At 47.4% G+C, this 22,693-nt stretch overlaps 1 protein-coding gene across 1 annotated transcript in view; it reads left to right on the forward strand.

The window, feature by feature from the left end:
• The window catches only part of ABHD17B (abhydrolase domain containing 17B, depalmitoylase), a gene marked incomplete at its 5' end in the record, with an annotated part of 32,881 nt that extends 24,407 nt beyond the window's left edge, over nucleotides 1–8,474 (forward strand). The window contains one exon of the mRNA XM_082270494.1: nucleotides 7,783–8,474. Within this exon, the coding sequence (XP_082126620.1) occupies nucleotides 7,783–8,002 (220 nt within the window). The 3' untranslated portion in view covers nucleotides 8,003–8,474. The remainder of the gene's footprint in view (nucleotides 1–7,782) is intronic.
• Between the last annotated feature and the right edge of the window lie 14,219 nt (nucleotides 8,475–22,693).

Below are 22,693 nucleotides of genomic sequence, written 5' to 3' on the forward strand. Positions count from 1 at the left end.
TGTTCTCCCGGAGGAAGGGGGAATCTCTCTGGCTGTGGGCAGACGGAAACGCAGGAAGTGGGGGTAACGCTGGGAGTTGTAGTCCTCTCCACCAGGCAGCTCCTTCACACCGGAAGCACACTCCCAGTCCCCACGATACATCTCCGCCCCATAGCACAGCGAACCAATCATGTCATGAGTAGCGGCACAGCGAACCAATCAGGTGTGCAGGCACGCGTGATTGGTTCCCTGTGCCACTGCTCACGGCGCGCTGCTCACCGCTCAGTCAGGAGAGCTGCAGGACGGACAGAACATGCGGGACGGTCGGGCTGTATTCTTCTACCTTCCTTCACTGTGAGTCCCCAATATCGGCTGATCCGGCGATGTGAACATCGCCCGCAGCACGATATTCGATGTTACATCGAATATCGTTCAGCCCTAGTAGTTGCATCCCCACATCAAAGGATGCTTACCTTCATATATTCCAATATGTCGGTCATCAGCGTTTCCTCCGCTTTACAGTGGATGAGGAGCATTATCAATTCATGGCATTACCCATTGGTCTTGCCTCAGCTCCTCGGGTATTCACAAAAGTGTTGGCATTGTAGCGGCAGCGGGAGATTGTGGTACTGGGTACCTGGACATCCTTCTTCTGCGGGCAGTCTCCGACTGCTCTAAAGGACAACCTGGATTTCTCTAGCGCTCATCGACAGACGTAGTCCTCGGTGATACACCACCTTCGGGTTATGTTACCTCCGCAGGAGCAGGACTAGACAGGAAATTAAAAAGCTCTGGCCACACCCTAGGGGCAGTCCCAGAGGGTATATCCTCTCTCTCTCTGCCTCAGCAAATCAGTTATTTTCTGTCTAGTTAGGAGTAAGGACCTAGATACCTTGCTGGGATCTTAGGTCCTGGCAAGAAATTTTTTTCTAAAAGGATTTTTGGACAGCTTTTTTTCTCCAGTGTTCCTGTGAGATCTTCAAGCAAGAAAGCTGAACTGGGCGACGGGCTGGATGTTGAGATCCGGTGGTCACCCCAGTTCAGCCTACGAGCGTGTGCAGGCCATAGCTCCGCGCTGGGTCGGCCGCGACAAAGTCCCATTAAAGGACTGAACCCGCGAGTTAAACGTCTCGCTGAAACGCCAAAGACCATGAGTCACGGCGTCCGTATCGGTCGACAGCCCTCCCGCCCCGGTGGAGAGGGGTACTGTCAGGAGTTGGTGCCCGCCTGGTTCCGGTATGGTGAGTAGTATGTTCCCCCTTTTTTCCCTGACGGGTTTTGTGGTGAACGCGGGCCCCTCTCTGTATGGTAAGAAAGAGTTTCTTTCTATCCTATAACATGTCACAAATCCTCCTACTTTGAGTGTGATTTTATGTGTGCAAAAAGCCAGGAGGCTTGGTTTGGGAGCTAACAATCTATTGTATACATGTTTTAAAGATGTAATCTGTGGCATTCTGGGAATCTTATGGGTTAAGTATAAGCTACCTACCAGTCAGAAGCCATGGACATGTAGACTGCCTTCCAAGTCAGATCTCCAGCTAATAGCAGGCCTCCCGAACGGCCATGCGGTCCGCCAGGGCCAGTACCGCCAACCACGCCATATCCCCATGCAGAGAGAGTGTTGTGTGCCTGCAGCACACCGCTAGTCAGCACAGGCCGCCGCCATTTTTTTTGCTGGATTGCACGAGCCGCCATTTTGGCGTAGCCTCGTGTCTCCAGCATGGGGGCGGCCATGTTTGAGGTGATTCTACACCTCGTGGAGCTTGGGGGAGGCGCCGGAAGGCGTGCAGAGGGGCGGAGCCGCCTCCTTTCTTCCTGGGCAGCCAGCCAAAAGACTTCCTGTTTGTCTAAGACAGCGCTGTAAGCTGTTGCAGTTCAACTCTGAACATCAAGTGGTGAGCCTGGGGGTCTATCTCTCTCTCTCTCGATCGATAGGGATCCCTAGCAGGTAACACTAAGGGGTTTTTTTGTGGCGCTGAGGGTCAAAAAAAAAAAAAAAAAAAAAGTTTTTTCTTTACTTTGAATTATATCATCCAGGAAGTAACTGGAGTTATTATGGACCCTGCCACACATATTCCCCCACCTGTTTCCCTCGAGGGGGCCTCGGGACCCGCCGGTGCACAGAGTATAGAGTCATTTACAGCTATTATGGAGTCTATGGTGGCTCGGGTGGAGGCGGCCTGTCAGGGACGGGGGTCAAGGAAGCGACCCCCGCCTACCCCTATACTATCTGACACCTCTGACTCTGATTCAGAGATGGTCACTGCAGTTGCAGGTTCCTCTGCAAGGGCTGTTATCCCAGGTAAAGCCCCCTCAGACAGTGAGGAGGACGCTTCTTCTCCTGCTATAATTCAGGAAGAAGCATTGGTGGACGCACTAGTTGTGGCAGTGCAAGAAACCTTAAAACTTGAGGCTTTACCGGCAGAGGCAACTGAAACAGAAAGGCCTTTTGGGACTAATAAGCCCATCAAGACGGCGAAGGCTTTTCCTGTACCTAAATGTTTTGGTAATCAGATTAAAGGAGAATGGGAGCATTCTAAACGTACCTTTACTATTTCCAAGCGTATTGCTAGACGCTATCTGTTTGAGGAATCCATCATTAAGAAATGGACGGTACCACCAGTCGTGGATCCGCCTATTTCCAGGCTGAATAAAGCCACGGTTATTCCAGTGGAGGACACTTCGTCCTTTAAGGATCCGGTGGATCGAAAGATAGAAGCGGAGTCCCGCACTATCTTTTCTCTGATAGGGTCAGCATTTAGACCAGTAATTGTTATTGGTCTAGTTTCCCAGACACTTACAGAATGGGCGAAAATGGTACGCCAAGATCTTAGGGGAAAAGATATTCCCCAGGAGACATCTGATTTGATAGAACAGATCATACAAGGGCTACGGTTTATCTGTGACGCAGCCTTGGACACTACTCCCTTGTTAGGGCATGCATCTAAGTTAGCAGTGATCCTCAGACGTGTGCTGTGGTTAAAATGCTGGTCAGCTGACCTAGGTTCCAAAAAGACTTTGACCAATCTCCCTTTCCAGGGGAATCGTCTATTTGGAGCCAACCTAGATGAAATCATTAAGGATGCCACCGGGGGCAAGAGTACTTTTTTGCCACAGGCTGCTAAAGCTAAGGGACCTCGCAACAAGCGAGGACCTTTCTTTACCGCCCATAAAGGGCGCCCGGCTGGTACTCCCGGGAAAGGCAAGACTCCTCCAGGAGGGTTCAAGAAGGGCTGGTCGGACAAGCAGAGGACCAACCCAGCCAAACCCGAAGTAAAGGAGTACACAGCCTGAAGGTGCGCCCCCACCCGATTTCAGGGTGGGGGGGACGTTTTCACCGGTATTCAGGACATTAGATCGAGCATCAACCACTACTACCGGTGCGATTCTTCCCTTCCAACATTTAAGTACAGGAAGCGGTAGTTACCGTTCCCTGTATAGATCTTTTCCTTTACCTTTTCCTAAGATTAGTCCCGATACCTCACAGGAATCGGATCTGATTGACCAGATAGGCCAAGTAGCCTCTAGTCGGGTGACTTCGGTCCCTGAGGTTCAACCAGAAAAGATCACCTTGCCTGATAACTATCAGGTATCTGATAAATGTGTGGGAACAGAAAACGACCAGACTTTCTCGGATGGTCGGGGCCAGATAGCTCTAGGGACGCCTGGTTCAGATCCAATCAGCGCCAGTGGTCCTAGAAATTCTAGGCTGGCCTCTTCAAGCCGGCCTGGCCGACTTGGACATGTTAGTCGCAGACGTTCCGTGGGAACTTCGTCTCAGGGAGTGTCTGTAGTCTCAAGGACCTATTTACCTTCGTGCTTTACAGTCGCTGGTTTTAATGGCCTGGCCATTGAGACCCAAGTACTGAAGGACAGAGGTTTGTCTACTTCAGTCATTCCTACCCTTATTAAAGCAAGGAAAGCGACTTCCAGCAAAGTCTATTATCACACATGGAAGACTTATATTGCGTGGTGCGAATCTTTAGGATTTCCTCCACGTACCTATTCGGTGTCTCGAATATTGGCCTTTTTGCAACAAGGGGTTGAGCAGAAGCTAGCCTTGAGCACCATCAAGGGTCAAGTTTCAGCATTAGCAATCTTCTTTCAGAAACCTTTAGCTACCAAATCCTTGGTGCGGAATTTCATCCAGGGGGTGCGGCACCTGGCTCCTCCAGTCCGCGCGCCCTTACCGCCCTGGGATCTTAATTTGGTTTTGTCGGTTCTACAGAAACCTCCCTTTGAAAACATCAGGGAGATTCCCTTGCTTACTTTATCCCAGAAGGTGGTCTTCTCGGTGGCTATTACTTCTGCTCGCAGGGTGTCAGAACTGGCTGCATTATCATGCCAGTCCCCATACCTAGTGATTCATAGGGATAAGGTAGTACTTCATCCTAAGCCATCTTTTCTTCCTAAGGTGGTTTCAGATTTTCATCTGAATGAAGATATTGTACTACCTTCCTTGTGTCCTCAGCCCAAGCATCATCGGGAACATGCGTTGCATTCCTTGGATGTGGTTCGGGCAATCAGGGTATACCTGAAAGCTACGGAATCATTCCGTAAGACGGATTCACTTTTTGTGATCACGGATGGCCCCAGAAAGGGTTTGCCTGCATCTGCCGCGACCATTGCCAAATGGATTAGACAAACGGTGGTACAGGCTTATTCTATTAAGGGTCAGAGTCCTCCGTTCCCTGTTAGGGCGCACTCCACTCGAGCGCTCAGTACTTCCTGGGCCTTTCGCCATCAGGCGTCAGTGGTCCAGGTATGTAAGGCGGCCACTTGGTCGTCGGTACATACCTTTACTAAATTCTATAAAATTGATGTGACGGCATCGGCGGATGCCTCATTTGGCCGCAAGGTTTTGCAGGCCGCAATTTGAGGAGACCGGTGGTCTACCTCGAGGGTTTTTTTCTGTTTGAAAAATTTTTTTGTTGAGTCTCATCATTAAGGATGAGCATTGTAAACTTCTAGTTGGCACCGGTTGGGCCTTCTAGATTGGGATTTGATTTCCATTTTCCCACCCCTCAGTTGTGATACTGCTCTGGGACGTCCCGAAGGTGGTGTATCACCGAGGACTACGTCTGTCGATGAGCGCTAGAGAAAAATGGATTTTTGTAAAATCTTACCGTAAAATCCTTTTCTCTTAGCTCATCGACAGACGTAGTCCCCGCCCCTCTGTTTTGGAGTTGGGTTGGGTTAAATTCTCTAAGCACTGCTTTTTCACATAACTGATTTGCTGAGGCAGAGAGAGAGAGGATATACCCTCTGGGACTGCCCCTAGGGTGTGGCCAGAGCTTTTTAATTTCCTGTCTAGTCCTGCTCCTGCGGAGGTAACATAACCCGAAGGTGGTGTATCACCGAGGACTACGTCTGTCGATGAGCTAAGAGAAAAGGATTTTACGGTAAGATTTTACAAAAATCCATTTTTTACTGTATGCACTCTGCAGGAGCTCGGTTGGAAATTGAACTTCCAAAAATATGCTCTGGTTCTATTCACCAAGTTGGACTATCTGGGTCTGACTCTGGACTCGGCTTCAGCCAGGCTGTTTCTTCCAGGGGAAAAAACTCAAAAAGTTGCAGGATGCGATTTGGCTCCTGTTGTCCAGCATTCGGTCATTCTTTAGGACTTGAATGCGGGTGCTGTGCCTGACGGTGTCTACCTTCGAGGCAGTTCCATTTGCACAGTTCCACTCGAGACCTCTGCAAGAGAGATTCTTGCCAAGTGGGACAAGAATCCATAGTCTCTAGACATTTTGATCCTGTTGAGTCAGGATACGAGATGGTCCCTGATATGGTAACTTCGCTCTACAGTGCTTCGACAGGGCAAATCCTTCCTTCCTCTGTACTGGACGGTGGTCTCCATGGTTGCCAGTCTGTCTGGGTGGGAGGTGTTTTGGGCATGGATGTGCTCAAGGGGTCTGAACTCTGGAGGTGTCAAGACTACTGATCAATATACTGGAACTTCGGGCGATAGGATTTGTCTGGCTCATTGGACAAATTGCCTTTAGGGGTGCCCGGTTAGGATTCAATGCGACAATGCCATGGCCGTGGCATATGTCAATCTCCAAGGGGGCACAAGAAGTGTCCTGGCGGCTCGGGAGGTAGCCGTCATTCTAAGGTTTAGATGTGTCTCCGGTGGGGAACTTCCAAGGTGGACCTGTTGGCCTCTTGTCTAAGCAGGAAGATGCATAGATTAGAGGCAAGATCTCTGGATCCTCTGGCCGATGCAACAGACGCACTGGTGGCTCCTTGGGGCCAGTATCATCTAATATACGCCTTTCCCCCTGCTAAAACTTCTGCCGAGTCTTCTGTGACTCGGTAGAAGGGGATCCGGTCACCTTGGGACCTCAATTTGGTACTTTCGGTTCTCCAGAGTTTCTGCTACTTACACTGTCCTAGACGATGGCCTTTTTGGTGTCTATCACCTCTGCGCACAGGTTTTTGGACCTGGCGGCGTTATCCTGTCAGTCACCTTTCCTGGTGATTCACAGGGATAAGGTGAGGCTTCGCTCCTGTCCATCATTCCTTCATAAGGTGGTCTCTGCTTTTCAATAGACATTGTGTTGCCTTCACTACGTCCTAAACATCCGAAGGAAATTGCCTTGGATGTGGTCCAGGCAATTAGGGTGTACCAAGCAGCTACAAAGTCTTTCAGAAAGTCAGATTCTCTATTAGTGCTCACAGATGGCCTTGTAAAGGGTTGTCTGCTTCCTCTGCGACCATTTTTAGATGGCTCAGAGTGGCGACGGTTCAGACCTATTCTATCAGTGGTCAGGTTCCTCCGTTCCTTGTCCAGGCGCACTCTATTAGGGTGCTTAGTGCCTCCTGGGCCTTCCATCATCAGGGTTCAGTGACGCAGGTTTGCGAGGCGGCCACCTGGTCGCCGGTGCACATTTTTAGAAAGTTTTATAAAGTGGATGTGTTGGTATCTGCTGATGCTTCCCTTGGCCTAGGTTTTGCAGGTTGCTATTAAGAATACCTGATCCTCTTTGAGGGTGTATTTGTTTTGTTTTTTTTAGGTGGACTCTAGTTGTTTTTGGTTGAGCTCCTGTTTTCTACTGTTTAGCCTTGGGAGTTTTTTGCTTTTTTCCCACCCCTCATGTTTAACACTGCTTTGAGATGCCTCAATGGTTAAGAATACCAGAAGCTGTGTCAATGAACGAAAGAGAAAATGGGATTTTTGACTTGCCTTGAAATCCATTTCTCTGATGTTCATTGGCAGACACAGCATCCGACTGTGGAATTAGAATTCTCCTGACACTGCTTGTAACAAAACTGAGTGGCTATAGCAAGGTGAGGGAGTATACCCCAGGGACTGCCCATGGGTGTAGCCAGAATTTTTTTTCTTTCTAGTGTTTTACTCGTGTAGGGGGTAGTATAACCCAATGGTTAAGAATACCAGAAGCGGTGTCCTGTGAGCATCAGAGAAATGGATTTTACGGTAAGTCAAAAATTACCAATTTCTGCTTGGTTTCTATAGTTTTGCATTGCAAATTTGCCACGAGTACATGTATATGCGGCAAGGTGCAGCAGTTGTTTCTGCATGTGTGACCTCATACTTCCCTTTTGGGACTAATGGTATGCTCAGCATTTATTTGTCTTGGAACTCAGCTTGCATGTTGGCAGCCTGTACACACCATCTTAGAATGGAGTGTACAGTGGGGGAGGAAACAAAATAATCTGGTCTATTTCATTGCAAGAGGCTACAGCATCCACTTTAGTTTTGTAATTTTTCAACAAAGTAATGTACAGTATTAAGATGTGTCATACCTGTTAGAGTAATGCACTTTTATTTCCTTACAGCATTGATAAAATCTCAAAGATCACCTCTCCTGTGCTGATCATCCATGGCACAGAAGATGAAGTTATTGACTTTTCCCATGGACTGGCATTGTTCGAGCGTTGTCAAAGGCCGGTGGAACCCCTGTGGGTGGAAGGAGCTGGGCACAATGATGTGGAACTGTATGGACAATACCTTGAACGGTTAAAACAGTTTGTCACACAAGAGCTTGTAAATTTGTAAAGTACTACTTGGTCAAAACGATCTCTCCCTGCGGCACGGAAGGTTTGCGCCGACTTTCACAGCAGTGCATAGCGGCTCTCGCTGGCCACCCACCAGAGAGTTTAACCAATCATGTTTCTCTTTTCATTTGCTGGACTGTGAGCCATACAAAGGTCCTATACAAACCTGATGGTCTGTTTTGCAAATTATGTTTGTCGCCTTAACAGATGTACAGGTAATGATTTGTTTAAGGGGATAGCATGTCTAAAACATTTTCCTACATTTATTTTCAGTCTTCTGTACAGTATTACAGTTGAGATATCTTCTGTGCTGTCAATTATCAAGCTAAGGTGTATGCTGGTATTTAGAGATTATTAAACATGTGTCGTAGAATCCAAAATGACATTGGTACTGATGGAAGGCTGTTTAAAGGGAAGCTCTGCTATTCCACTATATACAAACCAGCAGATACCTCAGGTTCTCTTCTCTGTTGGATGATGGAATTAAGAGTAGGTTCAAATTACATCAAATTGCTCAAAATGGTACTTTAGCCAGCAAAATGGGTTTGCAGTGGCAAATGTCTTTTTTTTTTTTTTTTTTTTTGTTTACACATCTTCAGCGATCACATAGTGGATTTACCTTTAGCACCATTCAGTCAGGAGTACAATGCGATCATTATAAGTCTTAATACTATTGCATGGTATCAAGAAAGCTCTGTATACAAAACTTGCATGTGGCATACACCCAGATAATTTTACGGACAGTCCAAGCGTAAAACAAACATACCTGTAGTGGCAGTCATAAAGGAGCACAGCATACCAGGAAAATGTCATTAGATGTACTGTCCCTTTAACATCGGTAATGAAGGTTTTTATACCAGTATTAAAATGTGGAAATGAATCAGCCCTCAGGCTTTTGTCCTTTACCTACATCTGTGTCATTTTTCTTTATTTTTTTGTGTTTCTTTTGTTACAAGAGCTCTTGAAAGAAGCAGCTCATCATATCAGCATGGCGCATCCATAAGTACTGTATCTAAGATGAGCAGTGTGATTAAATGGCAACAAACTGATTGTGAAAGTCCCTCTATTATTCATAAGGATAGTTCTTGTTTCCCAGGTGCCCAGAGACACTCGTTTATCGATTTCTGATCCATATAGGCTTTTTACAAAATCTGATCACTTTCTGTGATCATTCAGTTCCTATCTTATGGACTACAAAGCATATCACGTGAGCAGAGTATTGTTGCCAAACACCTTTAACGATTTCCTTTTTAGCTTCTCTGGGATCATTGCAACATAAAAAGCACTGCAGAACTGCAGCTTCACAAAGCACTGAAATGTTTAAGATTCTGAAGTAGATGCTGTGATTTCATACACTGAACCATCAACCACTATGTACACCTATACACAACCAGATTGTTTTAATGGGGAGTTTCCATGTACAGTAGTATGATTGCACTTTTTACTGGTGTACATATTTGCAATGTCATCCAAACAATATTTTCTTAAAAAGTAATTGACAGTTTTGCAAAAAGGTGCAGCCAAACTCCACCATGTCTGTAGCTGCTGCTGTTCTTTACTTCTTTCTACATGTGCTAAAAAGGGAATATAAAATCTTTGTTTTCTGTTGCTGAGCAACAGCATGCTGGACTCTAAACTGACAGAACACGCTTCCTTAGCCAAAATCTTTCATTCAAGTCAGTGGGGGGTTTTCACGCAGCCCCTTTGGACACACTGGGCTGGATTCCACATATTCCAAAGTGGGCCCTTTGTTTTGTTTTTTAGTTTTCTTCCTAGACTAGATTGTATAACTTGCCAAGTTTTTTTTTTTTTTTTTTTTTTTTTTACCAATTTAGTTTGATCACCGGATATCAATGTAACAGTAGGCCATTGCTAAAATGTGTTGGTTTGGGTAATTCTCTTCAAGGTATAGTACCACTATAATACCACTAACTGGCAAGTTAGCTCAGTTACTGGTACAGAGCATTTCAGATGTTCATTTTAAACCTTGTTCCAGTACAAGGCACAGTTCTGTAGACCTCACTGACTCTTATAAACATTATGTTCAGCCTAACAGAACTTTGTAACTTTTTTTTTTTTTTTTTATCGTTTGCAGACGAGCTGTATGATTCTGCAAATTTTTGGAAATATTTTTTCAATTAGTTTACAAAAGCATTTTTTTTTAACATTGTTTTTTATATATGCATTTTTTTTTTCTTTAAGTTGCCTGTCTTTCAGTTTAGGTTGGCTTCAAGTTTTCAATAATGAATGCAACTGCAGTTTGATATGTAGTACAAATTGTGAATGGATAACACTGTGGATACATATAAAGGCCTTATTTAGTGTCATAATTGTCGTGGCTGTCTGGGATTGTATAAAGTTTAATCATGTATTATAAAGACTTGCATTGATTTAGATGTGACCCAGTAAAAATCTATAACTACTTCTTGGTGTACTTGTGTTTATTTTTTGTTTTTTGTTGGTAGTGCTTTCATTCTTTGAAAGGTATATCTTTTGTAAGGACTTTTTAATGCAAATCTGTTTTATGCTATATAAATTATACACAATGGGATTTTTACACTTCTCTAACACTGTTCCACTGATCTACCAAACTGAGGAGGGATAGTCTGTCTGGATACGTCACTGACTCACACCATTCTCGAATCTAAAGAATGTCTGACTCTTGTGTGCGTCACAGAAAGTTTCCAGTCTTCACAGATGTGAATACAGCAGCATTTCTGTAAACAAAACAAAATTAACATTAATTTATTATAATTTTCTTCAGAATGCTTCGGTTTTGTCATATGAAAGGTATAACTTAAATGCTAATGTAGGTATTGCCTGTACTTTTGAGTGCCTTCATTTTTATATGCAAACACGTTTTAGTTTCATACTTAAATAAGGAGCAGATGTATCCTGACTACAAAAAGCATTGTTACTCATTAAGAAGTTTTATTTAGATCAAAATAATATATACATTTTTTTTATTTTTTTTCTGGTGCAGCACTACTTGCCAAACTCAATGTAGGTCATTAGTAGTGCAGGTAATATCAGTAACTTTAGAGTTCTTCAATAATAAATTCCGGACATGTTACAATATACAACAGCAGTGCAGAACTGTATAATTAACCCCCTTCCCGTCACTGCCTCCCAACCCTTTAAGAGGTTTTAAATGCCGGGAGGTAGGCATTTTGATCACATGACTGCTGTCAGTGGTCAGATGATCAGAAAGCTCCTGACCACAAGTATGCATCAATTTTCCAGTTCCCGCCCTGTGTGCTCCCAGCACAGAAAGGTTTACATCAGGTCGCATGTATGAGACCTCTGGGCATTAAAGACTACCCGCCGAGAGGCTGCTTATATGCGTATGGCCAGCAGGAAAAGTTTAACTTTAAAGTGACACTGAACTCTGGCTAAAAAAAAATAAAAATCTATTTAAGTATGTATTCCCAAACACTTCAGCGCCAAAAGATTTCCCTCAAACCCCCCCCCCCCCCTTCACACTAGGCCATTTTTTTTTGATACGGCACTGTGTTACTTTAACTGACAATTGCGTGGCTGTGCGACGATGTACCCAAATAAAATTGATGTCCTTTTTTTCTACAAATGGCTTTCTTTTGGTGGTTTTTAATCACCTCTGCCGTTTTTTTTTTTTTTTTTTTTTTTTCTCTTTCGTTCATTGACTGAAACAGCTCCTGATTTTAACCATTGGGCTATACTGCCCCCTACAGGAGTAGGACACTAGGCAGAAGAAAGGTCTGGCTATGCCTATGTGCAGTCCCAGGGGGTATAGTCCCTCTCTGCTATAGGTACTCAGTTTTTTTTTCTGCCTAGTCAGGAGTAAGGACCTAGTTCCTTGCTGGGATCTTTGGTCCTGGCAATTTTTTTTTTTTTTATTTTGTTTTTTTTTTTTTACTTGTGAGGTCTACAATTAACTGCCTGACTGGGCAACGGGCTGGATAATCTAAATACAGTGGTCACCCCAGTCTGGCCAGCGAGCGTGCGCAGACCTCAGCTCTGCCCGAGATCGGTCACGACATAGCTCAACCCGGACGGGGGCTGGCCTTCGAGTTAAACGCCTCGCGAGCCCCTCCTCATCCCCTGTTGCTGACTCCTGGGTCCTTTCATTTCCTTGTCACCACTCCTGCAGTGCAGATTCTCCTGGTGGCTGCGATGCCTGTTTTCTGCGGGTGGTGAGTCTGATGGGGTCCTTGCCCTCTCTGCTGAGGATCGATTGGTACTCTGTGACTGGCAACCGCGTGGTGCTGCCAGAGCAGTAGAGGTTGTGCCTTAGCAGTGTTTTACACTTTTTGTGGGGTCCCCCTGGTGACTCATGAAGTCTTTGGAGTACATCTCCCCACCTGATCCCCTCTCTGAGGCTGCAGGGCCCTTCGGGTCCCATCCATCCATTAATGCACTGACAGCGGTCCTGAAGTCCTTTATGTCCCAGGTGGAGGTGGTTTTTGGGCGACAGGCTGGCAAAATGCGCCCCCTCCTTCTCCTGCCTTATCTGTCTCATCGGATCCTGAATATAATTTGGCTGCCGTAGACGTGGGTCACCCTAATGGGTCTGCGACCACGCGCCCTGAATCCTCAGATAGTGAGGGGGATTCCTTCTGCAACCACGCACAAAAAGGGGCTGGTGGGCACACTGATTGTATCTGTGCATGAGACCTAAAGATGGACGAAGCAGCTGCGACGGAGGTGCAGGTTCCCTTTGGCAATCACAAGCCATCCAGAGTGGCAAAGGTGTTCCCTTTCCCCACCTATTTTGACAGACTTGTCACTAAAGAGTGGGGATGACTAAAGAGTCCCCTTGGGGGCCCTAAGAAAATTGTGCGGGTAAATAATAAGTGCAGCGCTGATCAAATAACAAAGTCCACATCCAGAGAGAGTGCCCCAGTGGAAAACATAGAGCATATCTCCAATCCATATGTGCAGACCACCACTGACACGCAGTCACACAGCCTCTTATCATATATCACAGAACCTCACTTCAAAAGTCTACAGTGCCTTGCAAAAGTATTCACTCCCCTTGGCATTTTTTTTTGTGTTTTGTTGCCTCCCAACCTGGAACTAACATGGATTGTTTCAGGATTTGCATCATTTAATTTACAGAACATGCCCACAACTTTGAAGATGTTTGTTTGCTTCCCAATAAAAAAAAAAAACAAATGGGACAAAATAACAAAAGTCAACATGCATAACTATTCACCCCCCCCTAAATTCAATACTTTGTAGAGCCACCTTTTGCTGCAATCACAGCTCCAAGTCACTTTGGATGAGTCTCTATGAGCTTGCCACTGGTATTTTTGCCCATTCCTCCTTGCAAAACTGCTCCAGCTCTTTTAAGTTGGATGGGTTTGCGCTTGTGTACAGCAATCTTTAAGTCTGACCACATATTTTCTATTGAATTGAGGTCTGGGCTTTGACTAGGCCATTCCAACACATTTACATGTTTCCCCTTAAACCACTCAAGTGTTGCTTTAGCAGTGTGTTTGGGGTCATTGTACTGCTGGAAGGTGAACCTCTGTCCTAGCCTCAAATCACAGACAGAGCTACAGTTTCTACTCAAGAATATCTCTGTATTTAGCACCATCCATCTTTCCCTCAACTCTGACCAGTTTCCCAGTCCTGGCTGCTGAAAAACATCCCCACAACATGCTGCTGCCACCACCCTGTTTCACTGTGGGGATGGTGTGCTTTGGGTGATGTGTTGGGTTTGCGACAAAGTTTTCTTTGATGGCCAAAAAGTAAAATTTTAGTCTCATCAGACCAGAGCACCTTCCTCCATACATTTTGGGAGTCTCCCACATGCCTTTTCACAAACTCAAACCGTGCCATTTTGTTTTTTTGCTGAAAGTAATTGCTTTCTTCTGGCCACTCTGCCATAAAGCCCAATTCTATGGAGCGTACGGCTTATTGTCCTATGTACAGATACTCCAGTCTCTGCTGTGGAACTCTGCAGCTCCTCCAGGGTTACCTTAGGTCTCTGTGCTGCCTCTGATTAATGCCCTCCTTGCCCGGTCTGTGAGTTTTGGTGGGGGGCCGTCTCTTGGCAGGTTTGCTGTTGTGCCATGTTCTTTCCATTTGGTTACAATAGATTTGATGATGCTCCTGCGGATCATCAAAAATTTGTACATTCTTTTTTTTTTTTATAACCTAACCCTGAAGTGTTCTTCACATCAACATTGTCCCTTACTTGTTTGGAGAGTTTCCTGGTCTTCATGGCAGTGTTTAATTTGTGGTGCCTCTTGCTTGGGTGTTGCAGCCTCTGGGGCCTTTTGAAAAAAGGTGTGTGTATATGTAATGACAGATCATGTGACACTTAGATTGCACACAGGTGGACATCATTTCACTAATTATGTGACTTCTGAAGGTAATTGGTTGCGCCTGAACTTTTTATGGGCTTCATAACAAAGGAGGTGAATACATACGCACATGCCTTTTTTTTTTTTATTTCTAAAAAATAGTTTTATGTATATATTTTTCTCATTTCACTTCACCAACTTAGACTATTGTGTTTTTAATCCATCACATAAAATTCAGATTAACAAAACACTGAACTTAAGGCTGTAATGTAACAAAAAAAGTAAAAAGTCATGGGGGGTGATTACTTTTTAAGGCACTGTATGTACTGTAAGCGGTGTTCTATACAATGGGCAAAGGTGAATCCTCCAATAATCCTCTAGCGATCCTCCCCGTGAACATAACATCTCATGTGGAGATAAATAAAACCCTACCCGGTATAGCAAAAAATATCCACTCACATAATAGTTGTAAAATTTCAGCATTTCTGACTATATCAATTTGGCATTTTAAGCCAACTAGATGGCCGCTATATCCCATCCCGGGGAACGAAAGAGTCCCTGATATGGTGGCTTTGTTCTCAGGCGCTTCGGCTTGGCAAATCCTTCCTCCCCTTGAGGTATCCTCGGCAAATATTCTGCTCAGGGGGGTCTGGACATTGGAAGAGTCCAGACTACCGATCAATTTCCTGAAACTCTGAGTGATCAGACTGTGCCTGGAACATTGAACGGATCGTCTTCAGGGATGTCCAGTGCACATTCAATCGGACAATGCCACGGCTGTGGCTTATGTCAATCACCAGGGGGACACGAGAAGTGTCCCTTGCGGCTATAGAGGTAGCTGCATTGTAAGGTTGTCAAAATGTTTCGTTCCAGTCCTCTCCGCTGTACACCTTCCCAGGGTGGAAAACTGGCAGGCAGGTTACCTCAGTTGGCAGGCGTTGGACCAAGGGGAGTGGTCCCTTCATCCAGAGGTGTTTCATCAGTTGTGTTTCTGGTGGGGCATTTCTGAGGTGGATCTGTTGGCATCTCGGCTCAATAGAAAGGTGCAGAGGTTTTTGGCTCAGTCCTGGGATCCTCTGGCAGACGCCACAGATGCGCTGGTGGCCCTGTGGCGTCAGTATCCTCTGATTTTACGCCTTCCCTCCTCTCAAGCTTCTGCCAAGACTTCTACGCAGGATTGAGGCAGAGGGGATTCTGGTCATCTTAGCGGCCCCGGGGACTGGCCTTGCCAGGCTTGGTACACCGATCTGGTGCAGCTGGTCACCGACGTTTCTTAGAAGCTTCCTCTCAGGGAGGATCTGCTGTCCCAAGGACCAATCTTCCATCCTCTCCAGTCGCTGGCTTTGACGGCTTGGCTGTTGAACGCCAGGTGCTGATGGATAGAGGTTTGTCTGAGTCAGTGATTCCAACGCTGTTAAAAGCTAGGATATCTACTGCTAGGAAGATCTACCATCGTACGTGAAAGAAGTACATTGTGTAGTCGGTCTCTTGTGGTTCATCCGCTGTCTTTTTCGGTGGTTCTTATCTTGACCTTCCTTCAACAGGGGGTTGAGCAGAAACTGGCCTCTATCAAGGGTCAGGTGTCGGCCTTAGCGGTCTTCTTTCAACGACCCTTGGTCACATACTCCCTGGTACATACTTTACTTCAGGGAATTAGGCACTTGACCCCTCCAGTGCGGTCTCTGTTGCCGCCTTGGGACCTCAATTTGGTGCTCTGTCTTCCAGAAGCCTTCTTTTTAAGAATCTTTGGGAGATTACCCTGCATATGCTGTCCCAGAAGGTGGCCTTTTTGGTGGCTATCACCTCTGTGCACAGGGTGTCGGAAATTGGCAGTGCCATCCTGTCGTTAACCTTACTTGGTGGTTCACAGAGATAAGGTGGTTCTTCGCCTCTGTCCGTCGTTCCTTCCTCAGGTTGTCTCTGATTCTCATTTGAATGAAGACATTGTGTTGCCTTCCCTGTGTCCCAGGCCAACACATCCGAAGGAAATTTCTTTGCATGCCTTGAATGTGGTCCGGGCAATTAGGGTGAACCTAGCAGCTACGAAGTCTTTTAGGAAGTCAGACTCACTATTTGTGCTCACGGATGGGCCTCGGAAAGGGTTGTCCGCTTCCTTTGCAACCATTTCCAGATGATCAGACAGACTGTGGTTCTGGTCAGGTTCCTTCTTTCCCTATGAAGGTGCATTCTACTCGGGCGCTCAGTGCCTCCCGGGCCTTCGTCAGGAGTCAGTGACTCAGGTTTGCAAGGCGGCCACCTCGTCGTCGGTGCACTCTTTCACAAAGTTCTATAAAGTGAATGTGTTAGCATCTGCGGGTGCTTCTTTTGGCCAAATAGTTTTGCAGGCTGCTGTTTAGCCAAACTTTTTTTCTGCCTGGTGTCCTACTCCTGTAGGGGGCAGTATAACCCAATGGTTAAGAAGATCAGGAGCTGTGTCAGTCAATAAACATCAGAGAAATATATTTTACGGTAAGTCAAAATTCCCATTTCTCTTTCGTTCACCAACGGATGTAGCTGCTGCTTTAAAACAGACGAGTTGGTAATAAGCCCCTCCCAGTAGGAGTGACCAGGTAGAGCCAAAGGCTTTGACACGCTCAGGGGGGCGGGATCCCTGGGTTATTACCCCTGGCCTCACCGTTGCATCTTCAGTTTTAGCTGCCTGGTCTTACGAGTGGCCAAACAGCTCCCTGCTGGGTCCTAGCTCTGTTTAAAATGTCTTATAGGGAACCTTTTTTTATTTTTTCTTGTTGCTGCTGACTCCAGTTCCTGTGGAATGCCGGCTGGGTTTTGGACTGGCTATATGAGAACCTTACGGTCTCCCATTTTGTGCAAGCGAGCGCTTGCAGACCGTAGCTCCGCGCTGAGTCTCCATAGCGACTATAGTCCCACGAACGGAGACTGGCCTGCGGGTGAAACACCCCGCCGGGACGCACTTACCTGGCATGCCAGCATCGCAGCGGGCCCCTTGGCCGACAGCAAACTCACTGCGGTGCAGAGGCTGTCTGTCAGGATGGATGCCCACTCTCGGCAGCGTGGTCCGGTAAGTACAGTCCCCCCGTCTGGTTAGCGGGCCTGGTGCGGACGTGGGCTCCTCCATAGGTGAGTAGGACCCTCGGGTACCCATACCTCCTACCACCCTCCTCCACTATGAGGGGTCATCTGGGACCTTCCCCCTCCTACCCTGACCTCTCCCTACCCTGGGCTCCAGACCCCTGGGACAATTTTAGTGGGGGGTCCTCTATGCAAGTTGCCTCAGGTGCTATACCGGTAGTGGACGGTGAAGGGGAGGCCTCGGCGGGGGGTACATGGTTGTACCTCATACCATTTTGGGGGGGGGGGGGTTTCATCCGCCGGGATAACCCCTGCCAGGGCCCCCAGGCCTGACTAGGCCCGAGGTCACATGCTCATCGACGCAAAGCCGCCATTTTGCTGTGGTCTGCAGCCTTAACAGGCCTCAGCAGCCTGCCTGGGTTTCCCTATCACTGTAATGCCGGTGGCCATTTTACTGGAGCTGGAGACAAAACACAGGAGCTTCTTGCTCTTGTGGGTGGGGGCCTTTTCTTCTACCTTCTCTTCTCCATGCTGCTGATGGACCTTGCTGTGTTCTTCATGTGGTAACTACTCTAGAGGAGTTTAATTACCGTGGCCTTCACCTTTTCATCTTCAGAGGGGTTTCGGGCCTTTAGGGGGCTTAGGATTATCCCCCGGAGTAGCGTTGGGTGCATCTCAATTGCCTCTTAAAGGTGCAGTGCACGCCGGTAGCGGCGGAGTTGCTAGGACCTGTGGTGCCTTTGTAACCTCACTTAGCCTCAGGGGCGTTAATATTTAGCGATTGGGCACAGATTGCTCCCTCTTAGGACATTGCTCCTGTTTTCAGGAGAAGCTTCTGTTTATCCCCTTGCAGTGCAGGTTCCAGGTGTTTCCCCCTTTCCCTGCCTGCTCTTTACATTCTTACTGTGCAATCCTACTGTTTGGTCTTACATGGATTCCCCAAGTTTGTCTGCGACCCCCGATGTATCGTTGGGGCCCTCTTCTGATGCTCATGATGTGACTTTATTTTCTGTGATGCAAGAAATGTCCAGAAAAATGGACAAAGTTATTGCGGCAGCATTTACTAAGAAACGCCCTCGGCCCTCGCCTGTCCCATCTCAGACCTCAGATTCCGAGGCCGATATGGTCGCCGGCGACACAGACCCCCTTTTAGAGGATGCGTCCCCGCATTCAGACTTTCTGACATGGAAGAGGATGTTTCCACACCCGCCTTGGCACAGGAAAAGGCGCTGGTAGATGCTTTGATATCCTCAGTGAGGGACACCCTAAAAATCACGGATGTGATTTCTAAATTGCAAGGAGCCTTGGTATCCTTTGGATCCCTCAGGGTAAAGAAATCAGCCAAGGTTTTCCCTTTGTCCCAAAGTCTTGTCCGCCTTGATGGAGGAACAATGGCGGCGACCTAATCGCACGCTTGCAATCCCTAAACGTTTGGCTAGACGCTACCCGATTGGCGAAGAGATTTTACCCATCAGGTGCACCCCCAGAAAAGCGGTATTCACAAGGCCACGGTTTTACCGGTGGCGGAATCCTTCTCTCTCCCTGATCCGGTTGGCAGACATATGGAGGTCTTATCCTGACACCTGTATACGGTAGTGGGATCTATTCTCAGGCCTGCCCTGGCTACCATTCTAGTCTCTCAGACTATGTTTGAATGGGTAAAGGCTCAGAGAGGCACTGATGGTAACCCCTTTACCCTCATCTGCCCTGGAACTCACTGACCAATTATCGCAGACTCTGCAATTTGCAATGCTAAGCTGGACGTTCTTCCGCTCGCGGCCAGAGCGTCAGTGGTAAGTGTGCTCATCAGACATGCGATCTGGCTAAAGTCCTGGTCGGCCAACCAGGCTTCTAAGAAGCTTTTGGCGGATCTTCCCTTTCAGGGTGATCGCCTTTTTGGTTCCTCCTTGGATGACTTGATCAAGACGGTCACTGGGGGAAAGAGCACACTCCTTCCTCACTCAACTAAGGGTAAGTCTCCCTCGGGCAAGCGAGGTCCTTCCTTTACAGCCCAAAAGCGTCTTTTTCATGTGACCGTGTTGCAGAAAAACAAACCGACTTTGGGCGGAAAAGGATCTGGGAAACGGTGGGCTGGTAAGCTGAAATCCTCTGCCCCCAGCACCTCTAAGCAGACCCCTTCTGTCTGAAGGGGCGCCCCCACCCACTTCAGGGGTGGGGGGGACATCTCCGTTTCTTCCCGGATCCTTGGACCTCACTGTTGCACGACAGGTGGGTCCACGAGGTAATTCCGTCCGGGTACAAGATAGTTTTTTTTCCCGTCCGCCAGACAGATTTTTTTCCCTCCAATCTTCAACTGTCCCCAGACCGCCTTGCAGGGCTGCAGGAAGCGATTCGGGATATGCTGTCACAAGGCGTGATTGTACCAGTTCCTCATCAGGAAAGCTTTTGAGGGTTCTATTCAAACCTGTTTACTGTTCCACGGAAGGGGGGCAAATTGCGTTCGATCTTGGACCTCAAAACTCTGAACCGCTTTGCGCATGTCCCTGTGGTCAGTGGTGGCGTTCTTGGATCAAGGGGACCTGCTGGCCTTGATCAATATCAAGGATGTCTAACTTGATTGTACCAGTTCCTCATCAGGAAAGCTTTTGAGGGTTCTATTCAAACCTGTTTACTGTTCCACGGAAGGGGGGCAAATTGCGTTCGATCTTGGACCTCAAAACTCTGAACCGCTTTGCGCATGTCCCTGTGGTCAGTGGTGGCGTTCTTGGATCAAGGGGACCTGCTGGCCTTGATCGATATCAAGGATGTCTAACTTCATGTCCTTATTTGCCAGGGTCATCAACGGTTCCTCCGCTTCGCGGTGGGCAAGGACCATTTTCAATTTATGGCGTTACCGTTCGGTCTCGCCTCTGCTCCCAGGGTCTTCACCAAGGTGTTAGCCCCTATCCTGGCTCTGCTACGACAGAGGAATAGCGATTCTGGGGTACCTGGACAATCTTCTCAGAGCGGACTCTTCTGTGACATTGGAACAGGATTTGGAGGTGACCATTCACACTCTGGTTCCAACAACCAGACTGGAGTATCTAGGGATTTCTACCTCTTGTGAAGTTAAGGGAAGCGATTCTGTCGCTGCTGGCTTGCGACCTTCTATCTCTCAGGTCATCTATGCAGGTGCTGGGCCTGATGGTGTCCTCCTTCAAGGCCGTATCATATGCTCAGGCCCACTCAAGACTTTTGCAACAGGAGATCTTTGTCAAATGGGACAAGGATCCTCTATCCCTGGACAGTCGGATTTGTTTGAGTCAGAGATCCAAGGACTCTCAACTCCTCAATTGGTGGCTCAGCTCTCCGAATCTTCTCCAGGGGAATTCCTTCCTTCCAGTATTCTGGACGGTGGTGACGATGGATGTCTGTCTGACCGGTTGGGGTGGGGAGCGCTGGGCACCCTGAATGTTCAAGGGACCTGGATGTTGGAAGAGTCCAAGCTCCCGATCAACGTTCTGGAACTGAGAGCAATCAAGTTGAGCCTGTTCCACTGGACGGACAATCTCAAGGGGTGGTCTGTCCTAGTCCGGACCGACAATGTCACGGCCGTGGCATGTGTCAATCATCAAGGGGTCACCAGGTGTGCCCTAGTGGCTCTGGAGGTAGCTGAGATCCTGCGCTGGGTAGAGGACTATGTCCCAGCCCTATCCGCCGTGTACATTCCCGGCATAGACAATTGGCAGGCGGACTTCCTGAGTCGTCAAACCCGGGTTTTAGGGAGAGTGGTCCCTGCATCCACAGGTGTTCCACCAGCTGTGTCTCCGGTGGGGGACCCCGGATGTGGACCTGTTCGCCTCCAGACAAAACAGGAAAGTTTCAAAGTTTGTGACTCAGTCCAGAGATACTCTGGCCGACGCAGTAGACGCCCTGGTGGCTCCCAGGAGCCAGTACGGGCTAATTTATGCATTTCCTCTGCTGAAATTTTTATCCTGTCTGCTACGCAGGGTCAAGTTGGAGGGGATTCAGGTAATTCTGGTGGCTCCCGATTGGCCCCGGAGATCCTGGTACGCCAACGTGATTCGGCTGAAGGTCGCAGGTCCATGGACACTTCCTCTGTGGGAAGATCTTCTATCTCAATGTCCGATCTTCCATCCTGTTCTACAGTCGCTGGCTTTAACAGCTTGGCTGTTGAGAGCAAGGTGTTAAAGGACAGGGGTCTGTCCGATTCTGTGATCCCTACCTTACTCAAGACTACGAAGTCCACTTCTCGGAAGCTTTATCATCGTATGTAGAAAGCGTACATTGCTTGGTGCAAATCAGTAATGCTGCATCCTAGTTCCTTTGCTATCAGCAGGATCCTGACTTTTCCACAGAAAGGGGTTGACCAACGTTTGGCGTTGGGCACTCTTAAGTGTCACATCTCAGCCTTGGCTGTGTACTTCCAACGCCCTTTGGCTACGCACTCTTTGATTCGTATGTTTTTTCAGGGGGTTCGCCATTTGGGCCCCCCAGGAGGTCTCTGTTACCTCCTTGGGACCTTAATTTGGTTTTATCGGTTCTTCAGAAATCTCCCTTCGAGACCATAAGACACATTTCCTTGCTCGCCTTGTCGCAGAAAGTTGCCTTTTTGGTGGCTATCATCTCTGCGCTCAGGGTTTCTGAACTAGCAGCGTTATCTTGCCGCGCTCCTTATCTGGTAATACACAGGGATAAGGTAGTGTTATGGCCTAATCCGTCATTTGTTCCTAAGGTGGTTTCAGACTTCCATATAAACAGACATAGTGCTACCGTCACTTTGTCCGAAACCTTCACATCCAAAGGAAATTGCCTTGCATTGCTTGGATCTGGAGACTGAGTCTTTTTGTAAGTTGGACTCTTGTTTGTGAATCAGACAGACGGTGGTGAAGGCGTATTCTCTTAAGGGCAAGGTTCCTCCTTTCCCTGTCACGGCTCACTCTACACGGGCGCTGAGTGCCTCTTGGGCTTTCCGCCATCAGGCATCAGTGATGCAGGTTTGCAAGGCGGCCACTTGGTCATCTGTACATACGTTCACCATGTTTTACAGAGTGGATGTGTTAGCATCTTCGGATGCGTCATTTGGTAGCAAGGTTTTGCAGGCCGCCATTTAAGGAGCAGTCTACTTTTCCTTCTCCTTTATGGTTTTGCTACAATTGAACCCCAGTTGTTGCTTGTTGGGCTCCATGTTATATAGCTGGCTATGTTAGCCGTGGGAATTGCATTATTTTAAGTTTGTCCTTTCCCCACCCCTTATTGGTTACTGCTTTTGGACGTCCCATCCGTCTGATTTGAAGGGGCAGCTACGTCCGTCAGTGGACGAAAGAGAAAATGGGATTTTTTACTTACCGTAAAATCCTTTTTTCCTGAGTCCACGGGCGGATGTAGCT

The sequence above is a fragment of the Pelophylax lessonae genome (genome assembly GCF_965119305.1).
Source record: "Pelophylax lessonae genome assembly, chromosome: 1".
NCBI lineage: Eukaryota > Metazoa > Chordata > Amphibia > Anura > Ranidae > Pelophylax > Pelophylax lessonae.